This window comes from Syngnathus typhle, unplaced genomic scaffold, assembly GCF_033458585.1.
Source record: "Syngnathus typhle isolate RoL2023-S1 ecotype Sweden unplaced genomic scaffold, RoL_Styp_1.0 HiC_scaffold_97, whole genome shotgun sequence".
NCBI lineage: Eukaryota > Metazoa > Chordata > Actinopteri > Syngnathiformes > Syngnathidae > Syngnathus > Syngnathus typhle.
Genome location: NW_026872003.1, coordinates 97,321 through 121,989, shown reverse-complemented (window position 1 = coordinate 121,989; position 24,669 = coordinate 97,321). Strand labels below are relative to the sequence as shown.

At 42.1% G+C, this 24,669-nt stretch overlaps 1 protein-coding gene, 3 long non-coding RNA genes and 1 pseudogene across 4 annotated transcripts; 2 read left to right on the top strand and 3 right to left on the bottom strand.

The window, feature by feature from the left end:
* Nucleotides 1-139: 139 nt before the first annotated feature.
* LOC133148521 (ATP-dependent RNA helicase DDX19A-like) lies at nucleotides 140-14,392 on the bottom strand (annotated as a pseudogene).
* Nucleotides 5,645-8,162, top strand: LOC133148518 (prelamin-A/C-like). The gene is made up of 8 exons (XM_061271564.1): nucleotides 5,645-6,180; nucleotides 6,540-6,665; nucleotides 6,890-6,953; nucleotides 7,027-7,151; nucleotides 7,225-7,435; nucleotides 7,525-7,632; nucleotides 7,703-7,822; nucleotides 7,885-8,162. Exons 1-8 carry the CDS (start codon nucleotides 5,972-5,974, stop codon nucleotides 7,957-7,959), a joined length of 1,038 nt encoding a protein of 345 aa, XP_061127548.1. The 5' UTR covers nucleotides 5,645-5,971; the 3' UTR covers nucleotides 7,960-8,162.
* On the top strand, nucleotides 8,526-9,070 carry LOC133148501 (uncharacterized). The gene is made up of 3 exons (XR_009712648.1): nucleotides 8,526-8,659; nucleotides 8,742-8,840; nucleotides 8,990-9,070. It is a non-coding gene; the product is annotated as an uncharacterized LOC133148501 (long non-coding RNA).
* An 899-nt stretch (nucleotides 14,393-15,291) lies between the features above and the next one.
* LOC133148499 (uncharacterized) lies at nucleotides 15,292-16,333 on the bottom strand. Its single transcript, XR_009712646.1, has 3 exons — nucleotides 16,157-16,333; nucleotides 15,928-16,071; nucleotides 15,292-15,436 (listed from the first exon to the last, which is right to left on the bottom strand). It is a non-coding gene; the product is annotated as an uncharacterized LOC133148499 (long non-coding RNA).
* Nucleotides 16,334-20,278: 3,945 nt separating this feature from the next.
* On the bottom strand, nucleotides 20,279-22,176 carry LOC133148512 (uncharacterized). The gene is made up of 4 exons (XR_009712649.1): nucleotides 21,493-22,176; nucleotides 21,214-21,386; nucleotides 20,935-21,077; nucleotides 20,279-20,856 (listed from the first exon to the last, which is right to left on the bottom strand). It is a non-coding gene; the product is annotated as an uncharacterized LOC133148512 (long non-coding RNA).
* Between the last annotated feature and the right edge of the window lie 2,493 nt (nucleotides 22,177-24,669).

Here is a 24,669-nt window from a genome sequence, read left to right as displayed (position 1 = left end):
AAAATTCATAAAAATTCGGTGCGTATTATACATGGGTACAAGCTTTTTTCCAGCATCAGCATGCCATTTTTAGGGGTGCGTACTATACATGGGGGCGCACTATACACGGAAAAAAACGGTACATGTTACAGCTGAGTAGTCTTAATACTCTATAAATAAAATTGTGAGGGACGCGTGACTGGGCTTTACTCCAGAATGATCTAAAATGTTGAGGAGTTATTAGTAGGTCATCTCCATTTTGGCATTTGGCTACGCACCCTGAAGATAAATTGAGGTTAATTTCATTTCTTTCATGTGAGTATACTCTAAATTTGCATAGACCCTAAAATCCATCCATCAGTCATCACCCAAAATGACACCCCTGCACTCAGAGCAGCAGTATACCCAACTTCACCCTTTCCACACACTGTCAATGTTGTAATGACCTAAAGAGGATACATTCATGAAAAATGTTCATATATGTATGAAAAGCAGAGTCAAATGGGGTTTTAGGAGTTACTTGACAGTTAAGCTTTTTCAGCATTACAAAATAAAATATTATAGTAAAAAGAGTGAAATAGGGTATGTTCCACAGACTGAAGTGTATGTAAACGTGCAGTATATGTGGTTTTACCCCCTCCACCCTAACGGCTTAAAATACAAACTTAAAAAGCCAGCATAAAGAAGCATACAGTCTTTGCAGAGCGCAAGTCTAGCTGGCGTCCACTTTGTCAGCACACTTGTCTTTCAGTTGGCGATTTTCTCAATTTCATCCAGATCGTGTGTGTCGAGTTTTTCAATTTTCTTATCTGGAAAAGAGAAAACCAGCGAGTGTTTTTTTTCTGCCAGTGGACGAATAAAAATGCAAACATATATATTACATTGAACCTGGCCAATGCAATAGATAATGGCAAGGATAACTACTTACTAAAATGCTCCTGGATCCTGTTGAGAATGTTCATACTCATTCTGCTGTCCACCATGTTGATGGCCAGCCCCCTTTTGCCGAACCGACCCGTGCGGCCAATCCTATGAAGGTAGGTCTCGTTGTCTGGGTTACCCTCCTGGTCTACAGGCAGGTCAAAATTGATCACCACCGATACCTGCTCCACATCAATTCCTGGTGGACAGAAAAAAAAGAAAAAAAAAGGCGAGAGGTGATAGGGGAAATTGACGTTAATATTTTCAATGTATGAAGAATACATACGGTATCTTCTCTAATAGCATACAGGGTGTTGACAGTCAGAATACATGTTAAAACAATATTACAAAAGCAATTGATAGGGAGAAGTGGAAGACTAAATAATTGTTAAATATCTACATATTTCATAATTATCTTGCATGGGTCCCTCACCTCTGGCACAGACATTTGTGGTGACAAGCACCTTCTCCTTTCCATTCCGGAAGCGTTCAATGACAGCTGCCTTCTGCTCTACTTGCATCTCCCCGCTAAGCAGCGCCACCTGGTGGTTCTCTTTGGAAAGCTCTCCCGCCAGCCAGCCTGCGGTCTTCCTTGTCTGGATCGCATGAAGGAAAGCAGAGTCACCAGTTCATATACCAGCCAGACACTCAAGGAACATAATGAATTTATGCGACGCCAGTCTTGTGACGTTCTTAATAAACTCTGGAACATTTCTCAGGAAAATGTGATGCCATTTATAATTATCAATCGGAAAGTGCTGGGTGAAGGGAAGTGCCTCACATGGCAGAAAATCATAGCCTGGGCTATGGTGATGGCGCCATAGATGTTGCACAGGGCTTCAAACTTTTCCTCCTTGCTGTTGCACAACACATAGTACTGCTTGATAGTATCCAGCGTCTTCTCCTCTCTTTTCAATTTGATGATATTTGGGTCAGGCACGACGCGCCTGGCGAAGTCCCACACGGTCTCCTCAAACGTAGCTGAGAACAGCAACATCTGGCAGTTTCTGGGCAGCATCCTGTGTAGCAAAGAACAAATTAAAATCGTAGCATCCTTTAGTGGAAACTCAAAATCCGAACTCCCACATTTGTCAGGAAACTTTTTTATTAATATTCATTCTTACTTCTGGATGCGAATACTCTGGTCTTTGTGACCCTGCGTTGCGATCATGACATCGGCCTCATCCAGCACAAACACCCGAATCTTCTCGGGATCAATGAACTTCAATTTGCTGCACCAGTCCAGCATGGTGAGAACGTCAACATGGCACTCGATGTGAACTTACGCCTATTTCCTCGTATGGCGTAAACTAGTTTGACTTCAGGGTAGTTTTTGCCCATCTGCTCAATAACTTTCCCAGTCTGAAGCGCCAGTTCATAGGTGGGTGACAAACACAGGCACTGGTGGAAAAGGAAAAAGAGATTTAGAAATCTAACTCGCAGGTCACACAAGGACTAAGGATAAACCCATCTGCGGTCATTTGGATCACTGATAAAATCCCTAAAAAATAACCTGGGGATATTTGTGGTCTGGATTGACGTGGCTGAGCATGGCAAGCACAAAGGCAGCGGTTTTTCCTGTTCCTGACTGAGACTGGGCGATTAGATTCTGTGGACTAAACAGAAAAATCAAACTGACTTTAGTCACATCATATATTTAGTTCAGAAAAGTAGCACATCACAGTCAATGTACAGCATACTCACGGTTCAGCGAGCATCATGGGTAAGGCGGTCTCCTGGATTTTGGAGGGCCGGTTAAAACCCATGCCATAGACACCCTGAAGGAGCTGTGGTTTACTGCACATATGAGAAAAAATATTTTTGGTTTATTGATCAAGTTTGGCAGGAATACAACAAATTGGGCATGTAATGAACATCGAGCACTTCTGCCACACTTTTGCAGAACACAAATTTTATTTTTCCCTTTTCAATACGAGCGCATCTGCCGTGGTGTGTAATCTTTATTGGATAACATCCACAGACATGAGCTCATTCGTCATTTATGGCAGACGCACTAAATCACAAGAGGGATTATGAATAAATTAAAGAATGATACACTTACAGTCGCAACTCCTCAAAGGATTTTACAGAGTACAGTGGAGAGTTGGGATCCTTCTGAAGAACTTCAACTTGATTTGTGGTGTTGACAAGATTACTTCTGATTAACTTGTTCAACAATGACTGGGCCGCTTTGTCTTCTGCGGAAAAAAAAGAGAGTAGAAATTGAGTTTTTAAGATGGGAGGAATTGTTAGTGATCTGAAGGACCATGCAAAGCATACGAGTAAAAGCGACCATGTTAAACTTGCATATGCAGTGGCACCTCTACTTACGAACGCCTATACTTACGGACATTTTGAGATACGAACGGAAGCTGCGCGGATTTTTTGCATCTACTTACGTGCCAATTTTCCACTTCTGAACCGACGCATCAGCAGCCCCCCTTTTTGAGATACGATCCGGACCCGCGCAATTTGTTTTGCATCTATTTATGAACCAATTTTCGACGCAAACTCATTAATTGCACCAAAAAGTAATGACGAGTATGTGAACACATTGCAAGGAGTATGTGGAAGCAAACAATAATTTTTTAGCATGACTTATTTTTTTCTGTGTCTTCTCAGTGTGGAAAATTATAATATAGTATAAATACCATCATTGGACCACATCTTTTCATTTTGATGTTCTACCTTTTTGGTTTAGAATATAAACGGCATCATTGATCAAAGCTTTTTACTTTGATCCAACTTTTGCTTTATTGGATCACAGCTTTTTACTTTGATGTTCTACCCTTTTGCTCTATCAATTCTTTACCGGCTAATTTGGGGCATTCTAGCGCTTGCATTTAAACTAAGCAAATATCCAAAGGCACGGCAATACACGCAGATTTGTGTTGAAACAATGTCTGTCTTAACGCCAGACAAATAGTAAGCATTCATTTTTTACAGCGCTAGGCCTGTGACTAAAACATCTTCAAGGCTAACTCAACGTAAACTAGCACATTTACATTTACTGATTCTGCTCCCGCTTCCTGTTCGTCAACAGCCTGGGCCCAAGCGCTACGCCAGGATGCGGAGTTGGATCGACACTGGTGGGAGCCGGGGGGTCGAAGGGGTTCCGGCCGCCCCGCCGTTGTCAGCGCCGCTGTCACCCAGACGGGAAGCTGCGCCCCGTCCGAGTCAGACTCGGTCGGTGCGGCCCGCTGTGGCCAGCTGGCAACTAGCTACGGAAGGGTACCGGCGCTCCTGACGAACCCGCCGGGGTCGCTGGTGACCAACGCTGCGTTCGGCGCTTATTGCTGCGACCGGGAGGGAAGCTGCGCCCCGTCCGAGTCAGACTCGGTCGTTGCGGCCCCCCCAAGCCCGCACGCCTCTCGCGGAAGGTCATACGCCACCGGCGGCACGAAAGACGCCTCCCGCAACGCGGTAGTCTGCTTCCCCCTCCTGAGACGCCGGATGGTGGACCAGAATTTCCTCGAAGCCGTCCGGAAGTCATTCTCCATGGCCTCGCCAAACTCCTCCCACGCCCGGGTTTTTGCCTCAGCAACCGCCGAAGCTGCGTTCCGCTTGGCCATCCGGTACCTGTCAGCTGCCTCGGGAGTCCCGCAGGCCAAAACGGCCCGATAGGACTCCTTCTTCAGCTTGACGGCATCCCTTACCGCCGGTGTCCACCAGCGGGTTCGGGGATTGCCGCCACGACAGGCACCAATGACCTTACGGCCGCAGCTCCGGTCGGCCGCCTCAACAATGGAGGCGCGGAACAAGGTCCACTCTGACTCAATGTCCCCCGCCTCCCCCGGGACCTGGGAAAAGTTATGCCGGAGGTGGGAGTTGAAGCTCTTCCTGACAGGGGATTCCGCCAGACGTTCCCAGCAGACCCTCACAGAACGTTTGGGTCTGCCAGGTCGGACCGGCATCTTCCCCCACCATCGGAGCCAACCCACCACCAGGTGGTGATCAGTTGACAGCTCCGCCCCTCTCTTCGCCCGAGTGTCCAAAACATGCGGCCGCAAATCCGATGACACGACTACAAAGTCGATCATCGAACTGCGGCCTAGGGTGTCCTGGTACCAAGTGCACACATGGACACCCTTATGTTTGAACATGGTGTTCATTATAGAAAATCCGTGTCGAGCACAGAAGTCCAATAATAGAACACCGCTCGGGTTCAGATCGGGGGGGCCGTTCCTCCCAATCACGCCCTTCCAGGTCTCACTGTCATTGCCCACGTGAGCATTGAAGTCACCCAGTAGAACGATGGAGTCCCCAGAAGGAGCGCTCTCCAGCACCTCGTCCAGGGACTCCAAAAAGGGTGGGTACTCTGCTGTTTGGTGCATAGACACAAACAACAGTCAGGACCCGTCCCCCCACCCGAAGGCGGAGGGAGGCTACCCTCTCGTTCACCGGGGTGAACCCCAATGTGCAGGCGCCCAGCCGGGGGTTAATAAGTATACCCACACCTGCTCGACGCCTCTCACCATGGGCAACTCCAGAGTGGAAGAGAGTCCAGCCCCTCTCGAGAGGGCTTGAACCGGAACCCAAACTGTGCGTGGAGGCAAGTCCGACTATATCTAGTCGGAACTTTTCTGCCTCGCACACCAGCTCGGGCTCCTTTCCAGCCAGAGAGGTGACATTCCATGTCCCAAGAGCCAGCTTCTGCAGCCGGGGATCAGACCGCCAAGGTCCCTGCCTTTGGCCGCCGCCCAGCTCGCACTGCACCCGACCCCTTTGGCCCCTCCCACAGGTGGTGAGCCCATGGGAAGGGGGACCCACATTTCCTTTTTGGGCTTTGCCCGGCCGGGCCCCATGGGCGAAGGCCCGGCCACCAGACGCTCGCCTTCGAGCCCCGCCTCCAGGCCTGGCTCCAGAGGGGGGCCCCGGTGACCCGCGTCCGGGCGAGGGAAATCTGTTTCCATATATATTCTTCATCATAAGGGGCTTTTTGAGGGGGATGCTTTGAGAATAATTGTCAATTTCTGTCTATGTGAAGCCCTTTGAGACTGCTTGTGATTTAGGGCTATACAAATAAACTTGACTTGACTTGATTGTTCTGGTGTTTTTTTAACTCGGCTGTATGTATTTGTTTGTTCACGCTGATTTCTCCGACTGCCCGAAATTTTCCATATTCTCAGTTTATGTGTATATCTGTCATCACAGGGACACGAAGAAAGAATCCAATCTGGCGAAAGCCCGTGCGGCTCTGGACTCAGAGGCCACAGAGCGTGAACGTCTGCAGGTGAAGTTGTCCAAGCTGAAGATTGATTTTGACGAGCTGGAAGCAAGGTGAGGCCCGCCCGGCCATTTTATCAAAAATATGCCAACAACAAAATGGATAGTGGATATTAGTGCTGACATAATTGCTTTGCTGCTGGGGCCACACCCCGAGGAAAATCCTCCTTGTGACTAATTGCAGCTCAATTGGACTTACAGTTAACCATCCCATATGTGGGACTCACGATGGGATCACCGGTGTTTGAGTGATGTTCCAGTTATTTCTTTTCTTTCTGTGTGTTCGCAATTGTCATGGTGATTGTTCTGGTGTTTTTTTAACTCGGCTGTATGTATTTGTTTGTTCACGCTGATTTCTCAGACTGCCCGAAATTTTCCATATTCTCAGTTTATGTGTATATCTGTCATCTCAGGGACACGAAGAAAGAATCCGATCTGGCGAAAGCCCGTGCGGCTCTGGACTCAGAGGCCACAGAGCGTGAACGTCTGCAGGTGAAGTTGTCCAAGCTGAAGATTGATTTTGACGAGCTGGAAGCAAGGTGAGGCCCGCCCGGCCATTTTATCAAAAATATGCCAACAACAAAATGGATAGTGGATATTAGTGCTGACACAATTGCTTTGCTGCTGGGGCCACACCCCAAGGAAAATCCTCCTCGTGACTAATTGCAGCTCAATTGGACTTTCAGTTAACCATCCCATAGTCGCACATCAATATAAATAGCGCATTTGACTGCGTCGAGGGTTTAATACTGTTTTTGCTCAGGAAGTCGCATCACATTCAAATCCTTAAAGATGAGCTGGAGTTTGAAAAGAAGCTGCATTCCGCGGTCGGTAATTACCATCACTATCGCTTATTTAATTAATGAAAATAAAGCTGAGTCATTTTCACGTCTCACGTAGGACTTGCGCATGGTCCAAAGCCAGCACGAGTCTCGCATGGTGGAGTTAGAAGCCGGCCAAAAAGTGAAAGATCTGGAGGAGGCTCTGTCTACAGAGAGGGAGCGGACCCAGAACAAGGAGGAGAGGTCTTTTTACAGCTTTAGAACATACCACAACGTTTGCTCTCATAGCAATTAATGTCTCCACGTTTGTCCCCAGGGTACGCCAAACCATGTCGGCCAGCAAAAAGAGGAAACGTCCGAAGGACAGCGAGGGTTTGAGCTCGGGCGGATGCAATGTGCCTCGTCCTAAAATCGCCCAGCAGGTCACTGTGGATGAGCAGCAGGTCACTGTGGATGAGCAGCAGGTCACTCTGGATGAGGTGGACTCGTACGGCAAATATGTCAGACTCCGCAATACAGTTGATGAGGTCAGTGGATGTGTCACAGGGGAACATCTTACGAAATTTGCACATTTTCCAGTAACGACTAACCTGTTGAGATCAATTTCAACTATTAGGATCAGAATTTGGGGAACTGGCAGGTGAAGCTCCAGATTGGATCTTCTGCTCCCATTGTATTCAAGTTTGCCGCAGAATTCATCCTGAAGGCCCACGAGAGTGTCACGGTAATCAATCTTATCTGGAAGATCTCAGATACAAGGTGCTCAATATTTCAATGACCTTTACATGCATCAGATCTGGGCGGCTGACGCTGGCCGAAACCACAATCCTCCCTCTGATCTAGTCTGGGAGACACAGTCCAACTGGGGACCCGTAGGCCAGGTCCACTTTACCTTGATCAACGCCAACGGAGAGGTGACACATCTTTCAAGCGACAAGAAGCAATATTTCTCTTTTGACGTCCGTTTTTCTTCCAGGAAATAAGGATGAGCAAAGCCACTGGCGCACGTTTGGAAGATGATGATGGAAATTCCACTTCCACCATGGGATAGAGGAAATGTAATTTCGGTTTCTTGTGTGTCTTGACATATGAAGGGATTGACAATAAAGCAGACTTTGACTTTTGACATGGTCACATTATAAAAATATTGTATAAATTACAATTAAATGGGCTTTTTTTAAATAAAATCTGCTCCGACCTGTTGTGAAATTTAATTGAAATAATTGAAATAAAGTTGTTGTTCTTTAAAAATGATTGAATTCGTCTTTTTTCATTCTGTGTAATTACATTCTGCTGTATGCACCAAAAAAAAAAAGTGTAATATCGGTTTCATCAGTATATAATTGAAACCGGAAGGTATTCGGAAATCCCTGCGGTCAGTAGAATATATAACGGCTGTGCAATGAGAAGTCAAGACATGTTCCACGAGAGCACGCGGTCAAGGCAAGAGTAATCTCGACGCAACATGCCCAACATGTGTAAGTCAGTGATGAATGTTTCCTGAATTTTCTTCCTCTTTTGCCATTCATTCATGATTTTCTTCTGCTTCCGCATTAGACACGCAAATTCTCGCGGTGGGCTTGGTGGCTTTTCTAGTACTGCGAGCCAATGGCGCTCCGTTGACAGAAGCGACCACCGTCTTGCCATCAAGCGACACCTCAAGTGAGGAGGAAACGGCGCCCTCTGACCTGCTGACCTCTGCTCATGTTTGGGACTCGGTTCTGGGTACCGCTAAAGAACACCAGAAAGCTGTAAGTGGAAATTCAGAAAGCACCTTCATTGTCTTCTCCTGGCTGTAAAACATATCTGACTTGTGACTAATTTCAATATCAGTTTGATGATGAATTCCAAAACACTGTCAACTTTCATTTACTGGAGCACTACAAAGCACCTCAGTTTCCAGCAAACTGCCCCAGCTCCAACTTTAGCAAGGTAAGAACCAGAAATGGAAAACCACCAGAGGTGGGAGAAAATACAGACACTGACACTTTCCATAATTGTTTGCTAGCATCGGCTTGACTTTTATGCGTAGGTTGAATAGATATTTGTTTTTTAACTGACCTAAATATTCTTTTTTCCAGGAGGCTTGCCTGCACAGGCTGGCCCAAGGTCTGTCCACTTACATAATTCTTCTCAAGCACGTGGAGAAGGAATATCCCGGCAGTAAAATTCTGTCTGAGGCCAAACACTACTCTGAACTCCTGCTCTACAATATCAAACAAAAGGTTGGCCAGTGTGACAATTTAGGGATAGGAAATGAATTTTGCTGTTACTATAATACCTATTTTGACATTGTGTTGCTTACTCTTGTCCGGCAGATGAAAAAAACAGAAGAGGTCACAGGCCTGAGTAGCAATGAGGAAGAGAGCCTATTGAGGTCACTGTACCACCCCGATGCTTTCCACAGAAAGATGACGGCGCACAACATCCTGCGGAAGCTCTACATCTTCATTGTTGACGGCGAGAGGGCGCTGAGGCGCAAAGAACGGCGAAGGGGAAAACATGCCAAGGTCTTCGCCATGTTTAGTTTATTGCGGTAGTCACGTCCGCCACTGAAGCCCGTCGGAAATGTTGGGCAAAACATGAAGTGAATTAAGTTGTTGGATCTGCACTGATGTGTCGTAACCCACTGACGGATTGATGATGTATTTGTTTTTGCATGACGCACTGAGTTTTTTAAATTTTTTATTCTGTAGATAACCTATTTATTGCTCATTCAAAAAAGCCATTGTGAATCTAAGACCTTATTTATTGCAAACAGTCGTATGAATTATTTAAAGAAGATATTTATTACATATTATTGTTTTTATACTTGAAGGCATGATAATTATATTTATTTTTTAAACGGAATGTATTTTTAAAACATGAATAAAACTATTTGCTTACTTGTGAATTGAACTGCTTGATTTATAACACTTTGGCAGGTGTCTTTTGAGAATTTCACTTATTAGATTGAACTACAGAAATCTCTTTTTCTGAGATTCAAAGACATCGTATATATATATATATATATATATATATATATATATATATATATATAGCAAAACTGAAATATCGTAAGGCCACTTATGGGCTTTACTGTCAGACATTTATTGACAAAAACATGGAACAGACTTCAAGACAATGTCGTAACAATAACAAATAAATATCTCAGACCAAATTGACTTTCAGGTGGCCAACTCGTCGTGGTCTTCGGGTGGAGGTTGTTGATGCAGGTGCACGTCATCCTTCTTCAACCCCAAAGTAAACTGAAACGAAGCAAAAACAGCCAACGATACGTATGTCATTGTTGTTTTTGACTTAATCTGCCATTTTTTTAAGGTTCTCTTTCTACATATTTACCAAACACAAGCGATACATTAACTTCAATACAAAAAAAGGGCACTACCTCAAATACAACCTAGAAAACAGTTTGACTGAAATGGTAGTCATTCAATAAATAAATATATGCACATTTTCTTTTTCAAATTGCAGCCTTTGCGGTTTTGAAAATTGCAGTTGATCACATTGCAACGTCGACTTGAATTCTATTCATCTCTCAGTTTTAATGCACAGACAGACACACGAGAGAAAACGCTGACACAGAAGCAGTGGATGACGCAAATCAGTGTTGCCGCAAGCAGACCTGTTGCTGAGATTGTCTCATGTGTTGAGACGAGCGACACTAGACGGTGTTCAGGTGAACGTCACCACCAAGAATTTACTGATAACAAAGTCAAAAGTCAAAGTCAGCTTTATTGTCAATCTCTCCACATGTCACAACACACAAAGAGACCAAAATTACGTTTTTCTCTATCCCATGGTGACGAGACACATAACACGATAGACATACAAGTACGCGACACAATATAAAAACAAGGCAGAAATTCAAACAATCAATAGTAAGAGTGATGAATAAATAATAAATAAACAGATAACACAATAAATAAGAGGAGCAAAACGGAGCCAGCAAGCATAGCGCAAAAGTTAAAAACATCATAAACAAAAAGGCACAAACAATAAATAATAAGAGTAATAATAAATAATAAATAAACAGATAACACAACAAACTAGAATTTTGCAATTTCTGGAGAAATTGCGTGTGAAGGCGAAATGTATGAATAACTTTTTCGGGCAATGCTGCCGAGCGATGTTGAAACGTGTTGAATTACTTGAGAGATGTAGAATATTTGGAGAATTTGTGGTGAATTTCAAAATTGAAAGTTTGGAATATTTGGTAAGTGGGAAGTTGTGGAATAGGTAGGCAAAAGATGAACAGTTGAAAGTTGGAATGTGTTGAATCGGTTGAAAAATGTGGAAACCTTTGTGGAAAATAAGGATGCTGAGGACAAAAATACTGCTGCTTTGACGTTGGGGATGTCTGGATAATCTGCAGTAAAATCGGAAACACCAAAAATAAATCCTCTATCCACATTAAAAATAAAATAACAGTTTATTTAAAAGTTGACAGAATTACATTGCATGTCCAATGAAAAAATATGCACATCTCTTAAAACTAGTTACAAATGTAAGGCTGTGTGTGCAATTGTTACAGACAGAAATGATGAAGACAGCTCATCCGCTGTGCAACATTTATTTTCAGCGTCCTCTACTGGCGAAAATACATATTGCACTTGGGCGCATGGGTTTCTTCCATAGAAAAAAAAAAAACCTCCTATAAACCAAAAGTTCTGGGGAGGCAAGTGCCACATAATGTTGATCTTTTATTTATCAATGTATGCAAACAAATGGTTTTTATGTATTATCTATCCATTTACCTGGTCGTTTATTACACCCAAAAGCTAATATAGCTTTTTCTATACGATAGACATCCATTGTACATTCTCATATTAACCTTGAGAGGGTTTAAAAAAATATTTACGTACCATCTTTGTCGTTGCCTAATGGATCTGTCCAGGTTTCCCCTTGCTTAGTTGTGCGTTTTTTCGTTCGTGTCCACCGTGTTGCTTAAGGTGAGTCAGTTCCACATGGACTATGGAAAATGTGAGTCGGCAGACAGTGCATATTTTCCTCACACTTTTTGACAAATCTATTTTCTGCTTCACTGTCCACTCGGCAAGTTTGAAACTTGTGTGCTTCTTTTTAGTAATACTTACCCTCTTGCGGTCGCAGTAACTGCCTGGAACGCGTCCATGCTGCTGAGTTAACTTCTGCAATCTACTTTGTGGTGCCACCGCACATGAGATGATCGCATTCCGTATTGTTTTCTATGTTCTTTGGACAGCAGGCCAAAGAACGCTACCGTAAATTCTATCTATCAATCTAGAATGGGAAAACATGCGACATCTGAGAAACATTTTCGAAATAAACCATAGTATTCCAGAATACTAAGATAAAGACAGCAGAAGTTACAAATATCCCAAAATAAGGCATGGGTAAAATACCATTACTATAGATTAAAATAGATTAAAATCATATATTATACATTAATACCATTAACTACACATTGAAACAATATATTTGCGACTGTATTTGCTATAAACAAAATAATAAACTGGGTCACCTAATTCGGCGGATGACGTTGCCTCTCTCTCTCTCTCTCTCCGTCTGTCTCTCACGTGTAACGTCAGTGTTCCAACTTGGTGTCGTGGAGCCACGCCAGCATCTCTGGTTGCAAGTCGAAGAGGCCGGCCTCTGAGGGTGGTCTCTATAGGGGGCAGATGTTGATGAAGTGGTGAAATATATTATCATAATTTAATAAAAATGAATAAAATAAACAATTATTATTTTGTGCATTTAACTTTAAACTTTAATAGTAGAACATTTTAAACAGAACAAACAACACAAAATACAAATAACATAACAAAAAAAAAACCCCACAAAAACCCCTCTAGGGCAGTGCTTCCCAATAGTGGGGCGCGCCCCCCAAGGGGGGCGCGGTGCTATTCCTGGGGGGGCGCGTGTGACCCTGGGGAACAGGCTTTTTTTTTGGCAGTACTAGAATAAAGTGTAATTGCGGGTTTACTACAGCAGGGGGCAGTGGCGCTCTCATTGTTACTTCTGTCACGTTTGCGACAGTGCAACATTTTACGACTTACAAGACAAGTTAGGATAGTCACGGTGGGGAGGGGGGGCGCGAATAGATTTCTTCTTGCTAGGGGGGGGGGAGTAACAGAAAATAATTGAGAAGCACTGCTCTAGGGGAAGATTAGGGCCATCGGGGAATTTTTGGTTCCACTCCTCTAATGGAACCATTCTGGTGGCATTGGTGGCGTCCACAAGCTCCACCTGTTCACCTTTGATTTTAAAGGCCACAAAGCGAAAGGGCTCTTCTTCCAGTTCCTGCGCAAAGAAATTTCATGACAATTTATTATGTTTGAAACACCACGAGAAAACATGATGGATGGATGGATGGATGGATGGATGGATGGATGGGGTTGGGTAAGTAGGTAGGTAGGTAGGTAGGTAGGTAAGTAGGTATGTAGCTTGGTTAGATATAGATATATAAACAGACAGACAGACAGATAGACAGACAGCCAGCCAGCTGTATCTGAGACAATATCCTACAAAGTTGGTGATCCAGATTTTGAGAAAACTCCTAAAGCATGAATCTGACTTCAACCTTAATGATGGTGAGCCACTGATAGCAGTGCATCCCAAGTAAATAACAGTATTGATTCAATTGAGAACACCTTTGTTTATACACATAAAAAACTGCTTGCTTTAGGTACCTTTATTACAGTATTTTCTGTGGAGTGGAGCTCTACGCCACTAGAAGATGATGTTGTCATGTGTGTCATGGACAGCCGCTGTCCAAGTTTGACATGGAAAAAGTTGGTTTCGCGCCATGTGAGGACCTTAATTTCTCTTTGATCCTGTAATGAAAATGACAAATTAGTACTAGTTGTTGAAATGTAGATCTAGGCTAAGGCAACATGATGCCCTAAGGGACCTTACTCAGGTGAAATGAGAGTGTGACAGATATCTTTACTGAGACACACACACACACTCACTCTCTCTCTCTCTCTCTCTCTCTCTCTCTCTCTCTCTCTCTCTCTCTCTCTCTCTCTCTCTCTCTCTCTCTCTCGCGACACAATCAACAGATTAGCATTAGCAATACGCTATCGCAATACAACAACAAAAATCTGCTATAAAACTGCTCCTCAGCCAATTGTTTCTTTGCAATTGTATTTGCAATACCGTAATTATTCTAATAATTATCGCCCATATTCTAATAACCGCCCTGTGTGTGTTAGCGATAGCATAAATAAAACATTGATACCTCGAATTATCGCCCATGCTGCTAAAAAATTCCCCCCAAAACTTACGTTTTCCTCCGCGACCACATGCCGACGTCATTGCGCAAGTTTAAATATGACTGATTTGACAGCCCGTTGAATGCCCCTTTTAAATTGTTTTTCTCCATAAACTATGATACAATTACACTCGTCACTCCGCAACAATATCCTCCTCACACAATTACGTTCTCGGGGCATGGGCTCGAACAAGACGATCGCGTTAATATGACGTGTACAACACGTGATATGCGACGGTAGCGTGTCGCATCGATAGAGCGTCAATTGACGCACCCCGCTGTTAGAGGTAGCTCAAAACAGCCGCTGTCCTCGTGTTAAGAACACCAGTTAGATACTACATAAGGAAAATATACATATTATCGCCCTTTTCAGTGCCCCTTGGCAATCAGACAATAATGGGTGATAATTGGAATAAATACGGTAATTTAATAAAACGGGTACCTTAAATGCACGGAAGACTTTGCTTGTAATGATTTTATACAGCCGCTAAGTGTCAGTGTCGAGCAACTGAATCAAGATCGCGATCGTATTTGCAATAGAAATATAATAAAACTAGGTCACTTAAATACGAAATATGACTTTGCTGGTAATGATTTTCAACATCCACCAGTGCTGAGCAACAGAATCAACAGAACTGTACTGCTTATCACCCATCATATTGCACATTTAGCAAAGTTTAGTAAAGACCTACTTACTTTTTTTCTGGTTTTGTTGTACCTTATGTGGTTATCAAGCCAGCCTATGAAAGGAAAACTAAATATGTCCAAATAAGTTGAATTTTGGTGTAGGAATATTCAATAATAATTGATCATAATTTAAAAAAAAAAAACAGTTGGAAAAATATGGGGAGAAGAAAAATTAAAGTATCTATTGAATTGATACAACTAATACATTTAATATAATGATGCAATACACAATTTATACACGGACAACAAAATATAACTAAGTGGTGAAATATATTATCATAATTTAGATTAAATTAATTCAATTTAATAAAAATAAATAAAATAAACAATGACTATTTTGTGCATTTAAATTTAAACTTTAATCATAGAACATTTTAAACAGAACAACAAACAAGAAATACAAACAATAGAACACAAAAAAAATTTACCACAAAAGCCCCTCTGGGGTAAGATTAGGGCCTTCGGGGAATCTTTCTTTCCACACTGTCAATGGAACCTTTTTGGTGGCATTGGTGGCGTCCAAAAGCTCCACGTCTTCACCTTTTATTTTAAAGGCCACAAATCGAAATGGCTCTTGTTCCAGTTCCTGCGCAAAGAAATTTCATGACAATTTATTGTGTTTAAAACACCACGAGAAAACATGATGGGCAGATAGATCGATAGATAGATAGATAGATAGATAGATAGATAGATAGATAGATAGATAGATAGATAGATAGATAGATAGATAGATAGATAGATAGATAGATAGATAGATAGATAGATAGATAGATAGATAGATAGATAGAAAACCTAAAACAATTTGATTAATTTCATGACCATAATCACAACCACAATGATTTTATACAGTCAAGGAAGCAAGTGAAATTGTATGTCTTCCTGATAGAGCTGCATCTGAGACAAAATCTTATAAAGTTGGTGATCCAGATTTTGAGAAAACTCCCAAAGCGTGAATCTGACTTCAACCTTAGTGATGATGAGCCACTGATAGCAGTGCATCCCAAATAAATAACAGTGTTGATTCAATTTAGAATACCTTTGTTTATACACATGGGAAAAACAGCTTGCTTTAGGTACCTTGATCTCAGTATTTTCGGTGGAGTGGAGCTCCAGGCCACCGGAACACGATGTTTTCAGGTGCGTAAGAGACACCCGCTGTCCAACCGTTAGAACAAAAATGTTCGCCTCTCGCCACCTGACCACCTTTATTACCATTTGATCCTGTAATGAAAATGACAAATTAGTACTAGCTGTTGAAATGTCAATCTAGGCTACAATGACTAAGACAATAAAGCTAGAGAAATACTCAAGAAACTGGTGTCAAATTTCTGTCCTACAAAACCAGTGTCTTGCAGGTTTAGACGTCTCCCTCCTCTAATATGCATGATCGTCAGCAAACTTTGCACGGGTGATATTAGAGTGAGCTATCAAAAGCTTGGAAAGGATCAGGCCTTGAAGGCACCTTACTCAGGTGAAATGTGAGTGTGTGTGATGTATCTATATTTAGACACGCACATGCACACATACGCACACACATGCATGCACACGCACGCGCACACACACACACACAAACACACACAGATAGTGTGACAGAGAGAGAGAGAACAATCAGTTTACTTTTTTTAAATAAATGATGCCTAATGGGACCACAGACCCACGTGACATCACCATCCTCATGGGGCGGATCTAAAAATGAAAAACAGATTAATCATCACTACTTCATGAAAGAGAGGGAGCGGAAAGAGAGAGAGATTGATCTTACAGCAGAGACAATGCCGTCTGTCGTGAAAAGGACACCCTCCTCATGGCGGATGTCCTTTAAGGCTCTGGCAATGCTTGGAGGGTACAGCAGAGCTGTCCCTCTCACCTCCAAATCTGGGGTCACTTCTATCGCCCCAGCCACATAAATGCCGGTGTTGTGCCGGGAGAGGAGGACCCCTTGTTCTTTTCCCCGGCCAAAATTAATAATTCGAAAGGTGCCTCCAACGGAGACATCAGAGGCTACATTTTCAAAAAGAATCATTTTACACAAATGGTGGCCATCACAGAGGGCCACCACTGTATTACAGTGGGAAGCCTTAGCCTCCACCGTGCCATCCTCTTTAAGGGCCCATCTGGAAAATCGTGTTGATGTTTTTAAGGCCACCACTTTGGCCGTGACCACCGCTGGCATTTGGTGGAGCGTCCACAGGTTTTCCATTCTGACAAAAAAAATGAAAATAATAACAGAGACATAATTACTATAGCACTTATATATGGTTGAATTAGTCTACATGATGACAGAAATTGGTTATAAAATAGCAGCCCTACCCTTTTAGAAGGACTATGGTTAATGTCCTAAATGGCTATTGTTTAATTGTTTTTGTCCTAAATGGCTATTGTTTAATTGTTTTTTGTTGGTTTTATTTATCTATGTATCTATGTATGTATCTATGTATGTATCTATGTATCTATCTATGTATCTATCTATCTATCATATATTTATTTATTTATTTATTTATTTATTTATTTATTTATTTATTTATTTATTTATTTATTTATTTATTTATTTATTTATTTATTTATTTATTTATTTATTTATTTATTTATTTATTTATTTATTTATTTATTATTTCCAATGAACTACTTCCAGTTTTGTGTATTTTGGAAGATGTTAAGAGTTGACTCCTTTGATCTACAATTTCATCCCCTACATAATTTGGGAAACTCAAATGTTGGCACCTGTGCATTTGTTCCCACAGTAAGCAAAGATTGATTTTCTATTTGTTATAGTGAAATAAACATCTGCAGCCAGAAACGGTGCTGAGAGTTGACTGATCTAGCCGCGCAACTCGCATGATTGACAGCGCCACGTTTTTTTTTTTCCTGGCCGCCACTAGTTCCCAGGCTTTTTTCGCACTTGCGGTATAGATCAAAAGAGGTGTCCATGCAGCCTTGTTAAGGCGGCATCACAATGTTAAATCACGTATACAACAATATTGCCAATTTATAATTGTACAAATAAGTTTATACAATATGACTCGGAATATTTGCTCATTTTGTTTTAGAGTACGCACTACTGAATGATATTTAGTCAAGACAAGATGTACATTCACTGTCTGTCTCAAAAACTAAACCATTTGAAGAAATATATTGTTCAAGAGATGCTTACTAATGGATCAATTTTTTTGAGGACATAGGTAAAATATATATTATAATATACATTTTTAAGGTCATAGGACTAATTTAATAGTTTTACACTTGCCGTCGTGCGCGAGGTTTATTTCGTTTTTTTTCTTGAATATCAGCTCTTCTTCAACCAAATCGGTACAATTGTTATTAAACATTAAGAAACGGACCTGAAGACCTCTTACTCAAATTCGCGTGTACAGGCCTTTTAAGAAACATTTTAAAAGGCCTGTCTGTACACGCGGAAAAGTGAGGATGTTACTTAATTTTCACCCAGTTTAAAGTAGTAAATACTAATTTTTAGAGTAACACAATGGTCTACAGAACAACACTAGACTACAAAGTGTTTATAAATGTTTTGGGAAAATCAAATTTCGGACTGGGTTGAGCGAGCTACTTACCTCTGTCGACGTCTGGGAAAGTCTGATGCGAACTTGTGTGCGCCCCAATATCTTTGCGGGTAGTGGGAAATTTCAGTGCAGGGTAAACAGATATGCAACATTTGGATATGCAACATTTGGATATGCAATCGATAAAAAGAGTGTCAGACATACATATCCCTGTAAATTCGTCTGAAATGTGACTAAACGATTGAGTGAACATGTTTCAGCACTTTAAGATTTTGTTCATGATATACTACGATCACAGTCCTTGTGAATTCAGATTTCTATGAACGTAGCACAACCCCGCCCCCATTCAACATTAATAAGATATTAATTACACACGGAAGAAAGAAAAATAATAACTGCTAAACACATCATGTGAATTGTGATTATACAATTGAGAGCTGTCAGTCATGGTCAAAACATATTTTCGACCATGATCGCGGTTCTAGAATAGAATAGAATACAATAGATCTTTATTTGTCATTGTCACCTGTACAACGAAATTTAAAAAGTGCCAACCGATCCGCGCATGAGATAAAAAAAAAAATAATAATAAAAAAAATAGAATAATTAAAAAAAAGTGTTTAGGAGCAGATTGTTCTCTCCGCACCACTCCAATAGCCGGACCACTTCGTCCTTGTAGGCAGACTCATCCCCCTTTGAGATGAGTCCCACCACGGTTGTGTCATCCGCAAATTTCACAATGATGTTGCTACGGTGGGCGGGGGTGCATGCATGTGTGTAGAGCGTGTAAAGCAGTGGGCTCAGTACGCAGCCCTGTGGGGAGCCGGTACCGAGACTGAGAGGTGTGGATGTATGACGGCCCACTCTCACCGTCTGGCTGCGACTCGTCAGGAACGTCATTCTCTGCAGCCAATTGTCGTTCACCAAATATAAATTGGCAATTACTAAGTGGTGAAATACATGGGCATATGAACATAATGAATTAGTATTCTTAAACGAATAAATGTCTGATTTGTGTATTTTGTAAGATGCTGAATGTTGACTCTTATCTAGCAGCGCAAATCTGCGTGTACGCGACTTTTCTAAAATTTTGAAAATGTATGTACACGCAAATGTCTAGTAAATGAAATGTGAGGATATTGGAATACTTAATAATTTTCACAAAGTTTAAAGTGGCGAGTAATAATTTCCACAATAACACCGAACCGCAATAGTTTACAGAGCACCGGCTCTGATTGGCTACCATAACGCTGCCTTAGCCAACCGCTCACATAATTGGGCGCTGGCTTAGACAACCGCTCACGTAATTGGGCGCTGCCTTAGCCAATCGCTCACCGATTTATTACGTTAACCCGGAAACTCCTGATTTTGGGAGGAATTAGTTTTTTTTTTTTTATTGAATCAAAGAAGTAATACAAGAAATAATATAAATAACTTTCGGAAACTCTGAAAAAGTATGAATAAATTGGGCTTGACTCGAAAGTGTTCAAATTCATGTTAAAAAAGTTAAAGTTAAAGTCCCAATGATGGTCACACACACATCTGGGTGTGGTGAAATTTGTCCTCTGCATTTAACCCATCCCCGTGTGATTTTAATCCATCCCCTGGGGGAGAGGGGAGCAGTGAGCAGCAGCGGTGCCGCGCTCGGGAATCAGTTGGTGATCTAACCCCCCAATTCCAACCCTTAATGCTGAGTGCCAAGCAGGGAGGCAATGGGTCCCATTTTTATAGTCTTTGGTATGACCCGGCCAGGGTTTGAACCCACAACCTTCCAGTCTCAGGACGGACACTCTACCACTAGGTCACTGAGCTGTTTAAACATTGGAAACAAAATATAATAAATCACACACAAGAGAAGGGAAAAAATAGTGCCTTTTGGGACAAAATACAGGTTTTTTAATTGAGTCAAAGAAGTAATGCAAGAAATAATATGAATAACTTTCAAAAACGCTGAAGACATAACAAATAAAAACATATCAAGTATTTTACTGATTCAATAGATAATAATCGCTGTGTACCCTGCGATTGGCTGGCAACCGGTTCAGGGCGTCCCCCACCTACTGCCCGATGACGGCTGGGATAGGATCCAGCACACCTGCGGCCCGCGTGGGGACTAAGCGGTTCAGAGAATGAATGGATGGATGGATGTTATGTTAATTTCAGTGTTATTTTTTAAGAGTTTAAGTGCAACATGATTGAAGACGCTGTTATACAAAAGCTAATGCAAACATAATTTGAGGCAAAAAATATAATAAATAAATAAATAAATAAATAAATAAATAAATAAATAAATAAATAAATGAATGAATGAATGAATGAATGAATGAATGAATGAATGAATGAATGAATGAATGAATGAGAACAGAAAACAGACTGTATCTGAGGCTTAGTAGAGTAAAATCAGAGGCTTCCGACTGTTAAAGGCCAAGCTGTTCTTTGTCTGCATTTCTGGATGCGTGTAGAACCACAGGCAAGACCCAAGAACATACTAAAAAAAAAACATGAAAGATGTGTTGAGGAAAAGGAGCAAAATGCTTCATGAAAATGTTCCTTGATGGTTACTCACAGAAGAATCAGAAGAAGTCCTGTGTGTTACCATGCTGGTTTGGGAGTTTGTGTTTCATGTTACCATGCTGGTTTGGGAGTTTGTGTTTCATGATGCTGGCCTCCGTTGTACAGGTCTTTTGGAAAGTCTTGGCTCTCCCTGTGCTATAATATAACATCATAATTAATTCATTTTGAAAAATCACATTACAATACAGTCATAAATCAAGCATATGTGCAACTTGTGTCCATCTTGAGTGAATGATATGAACACATTCAATTTGGAATCACAATTACTTACCTGTTGCTTGGAGTCAATAGAAAAGGAGAATAACACTGGTCCCATGGATCTTCTTAAAATGTCGGTCATTTTTTTGGCGAGACAGGCCAGGTCTCATCAAGGCTGAGTACCAAGGTGGCCAAACAAATGGTCTAGACAAATGGAGCATGTGGAGCCACACGCAACATAGAAAACTGAAGAAGAAAAAACATAGAGGTGGTTGAGGACATGAGTTGAAAAAGACATTCAAAATTAAAGAGAGTGTTTTGTAACAATAGTCAATAATAATTGGCTACTTACAGAGGAATGAGAAGTCCTGCTTCTTGCCACCCTGGTTTGGGAGTCTCTCTCTCTCTCTCTCTCTCTCTCTCTCTCTCTCTCTCTCTCTCTCTCTCTCTCTCTCTCTCTCTCTCTCTCTCTCTCTCTCTCTCTCTCTCTCTCTCGTGTAACGTCAGCGCTCCAACTTGGTGTCGTGGAGCCACGCCAGCATCTCTGGTCCCAGGTCGAAGAGGCCGGCCTCTGAGGGTGGTCTATATGTTGGTGTAGGTGTTGATGGTGTGGTCGGCTGTCTGCTCGAGGGCTCCGCACTCGCATGCCGCACTGTCCGCCAGACCCCACTAGACATGTTGAAGCGCCCAACACCAGTTCTTAAGCGGTTCAGTGTGGTCCACTGCTGGCGAGGTAGTTCGTCTCCTCCTATGGCGCCGTCTCCTGGTTCCCAGACATAACTGTGCATGAGGGAGGGGCCAGCTGCCTCCCACTCCTGCTTCCAAGCTGCTGCCAGCCAGGCATCTCTGGAGATGTCTTCAGGGATGGAATTGAGCATCTCTTGTGCTGCCATGTTGTAGGGGTGGCATGCCTTGAGTCTGCTTGGGAGTCATTCGTCCATGATGAATGTTTTTGCATGCTCAAGGTCTTTGTGGAGAAAAAAGGACAATCCAGCAAAGTTGATTGAAAATGTATGATTGTACAGAGGGCTTACACAAGCTTAACTATAAATTACAACATGTTACAATTTTATAATTACATTACAATAAGGTGATATGTCATGCCTACCTCTGGCCTCCATTCTGGGATGAACTGCTTTCGCCAGATAAAAACTGTTAAAATACAAAAGAGTGAAATAGCAGCATTTACTCTCTTTAGAAAGAAAGGAAAAAACATGTTTCATGACGAGCAACTTACCTCATCTGTTTTCTGTTCTCGCCTGGTGATTATGACATTCAAAGAAATTCAAAATAAAAGTTCAAAACAATTAAAAAATTTAAATGTAAAAGGCCTTCCCTTAACTCAGTGCTTCTCAATTATTTTCTGTTACGCCCCCCCTTAGCAAGAAGAAAACTATTCGCGCCCCCCCTCCCCACCGTGACTATCCTAACTTGTCTTGTAAGTCGTAAAATGTTGCACTGTCGCAAACGTCACAGAAGTAACAATGAGACCGCCACTGCCCCCTGCTGGGAAGATGCGCAATTACACTTTATTCTAGTACTGCAAAAAAAAAAGCCTGTTCCCCAGGGTCACACGCGCCCCCCCAGGTATAGCACGGCGCCCCCCAAGGGGGGCGCGCCCCACTATTTGAGAAGCACTGCCTTAACTCATCTTTAAAATTTGATTGTAAAATAAAGGTTTAAAAGGTTAAAATTTGATTGTAAAAAAAAGGTTTAAAATTTTAAAATTTGATTGTAAAATAAAGTTTTAAAAGGTTAAAATTTGATTGTAAAATAAAGGTTTAAAAGGTTAAAATTTGATTGTAAAATAAAGGTTTAAAAAGTTAAAAAGTCTCCTCTCAACCATAAGTTAATTTAAAAATGTAAAAAGGTAAAAGTTTTAAAAGTTAAAATTTTTAAAAAATAAAAGTAACATTTTTAAAAATTAAAACGTTAAGTTAAGGGAAGGCTTTTTAAAAATAAAAAGTTGAGTTAAGGGAAGGCTTTTTAAAAATTAAAAAGTTGAGTTAAGGGAAGGCTTTTTGAAATTTTAAAAAGCCTCTGCCTTCCCTTAACTCAACGTGATTCCTCACCGACCCCCAACCACTATTCCAGCAGGTTTCTTTCATTTGTCATTTTGAGCAACCTTCGCCCCAGATCCCATCTCACCTAAAGGCAACAAATCACCCACCACATCCCACCACTAATATTATACACTTACGACAACGTTCACGTTCTGATTTCCATCCTTTTTGCAAATGCTGAACCACATGATTTAGCTGTGACTTACCTTTCAGTGGCCAAAACACAGAAAACAGGATTGTGATAGCTGTAGTACGTTTGCAAGACACCTGAATGAAGAGCACACTGAGGTCGAGAGACAAAAATTAAGTCAAGCAATGTGTTTTTGTCAGTGGTAGCAGTGGTTATGAGTTGCGTGTAACCTGTTGAGCGAAACAAATCGAGAATGGGCTTGAATGAGGCAGATAGCATATCTTCATTAAAATCTCCACATACCAAGATCTGATGATGGTCCATTACTTCAAGGTACCGCAAGAGATTTCCCAAGCTTGGCAGAAAAGTGCGCAGACTGTTGCCTGGAGGCCTGTAAACGGCAGCAATCAACACATTGAGGGGAGCTTCAAGTTTCACCACAACAAATTCAATGTCGGTCACACCCTGTATGTATTTCTTTTCCTGGGCTGCAATGTGACTTTTGACACAAATACCTACGCCGCCACCAAGTTTTGTTGCCAGGTCAGGACAGTTTGTGTAAGAATCTCTTCGGTTCCTGTGAAACATTGTGAAGCCTTCCAAGCAGGCACGTCCATCAGCCACAGATCCTTGAAGGTGTGTCTCTGTGAAGCACAAAACATCAGCAAAGTGCAGCTCGTGGTGGCACCTGATGTCCTGCACATGACAGGACAGCCCTTCGGTGTTATGATGGACGACAACCAGGTGATTTGCTCGATCTACCGACGGCATCACGTGAAGGAGTGGCATGACGCTCTCCAAAGAATCCTCTGCCATCTCAGCAAGAGCAGCAGTGATTTCTGGATTTGCATGAAGTCTTCTCTCGTCCATATGCAGAATATGCAGACCGCTGAGCGAGGTCACTCTACTCAGAGCTACGTACCCCATGCCGTGTTCGAAAACGCCTTTCAGCGAAACAGCAGCCTCTGATGTTGTCATACCTTGTACCTTGTGGATCGTGCAGGCAAAAGCAAGCTTGATGGGAAACTGTCGGCGCGTCACTCCAGGCTTTTTCAGCTTTTCCTCCTGTCTGTCAATGTACACACGGTTAGCGGCACGCGCTGTGTTACTCACATGATCAAGTTCCAACCCAACTTTCTTTACGCGGGCTTCATTCGGATAGTTGACCAATTCCACAATTTTTCCAAACGTCCCGTTGCACAGACCTGCTTGAACATCAAAATTACGCGTGAGCATAACACGAGCACCGAGGGCAACTCTGATCGAGTCCGGGAGCTCGCTCTTAGCGCCTTGCACAGGGAAAGTTTGCCTCGCCATTCTGCCAGTTTGTTTGTCC

Coding starts and splice junctions, on each gene's coding strand:
- LOC133148518 (XM_061271564.1), top strand. CDS start 5,972: ATGTATTTGTTTGTTCACGCTGATTTCTCCGACTGCCCGAAATTTTCC. Junction 7,152..7,224: donor ACCCAGAACAAGGAGGAGAG/GTCTTTTTACAG, acceptor GTTTGTCCCCAG/GGTACGCCAAACCATGTCGG. Junction 7,633..7,702: donor AGGCCCACGAGAGTGTCACG/GTAATCAATCTT, acceptor TACATGCATCAG/ATCTGGGCGGCTGACGCTGG.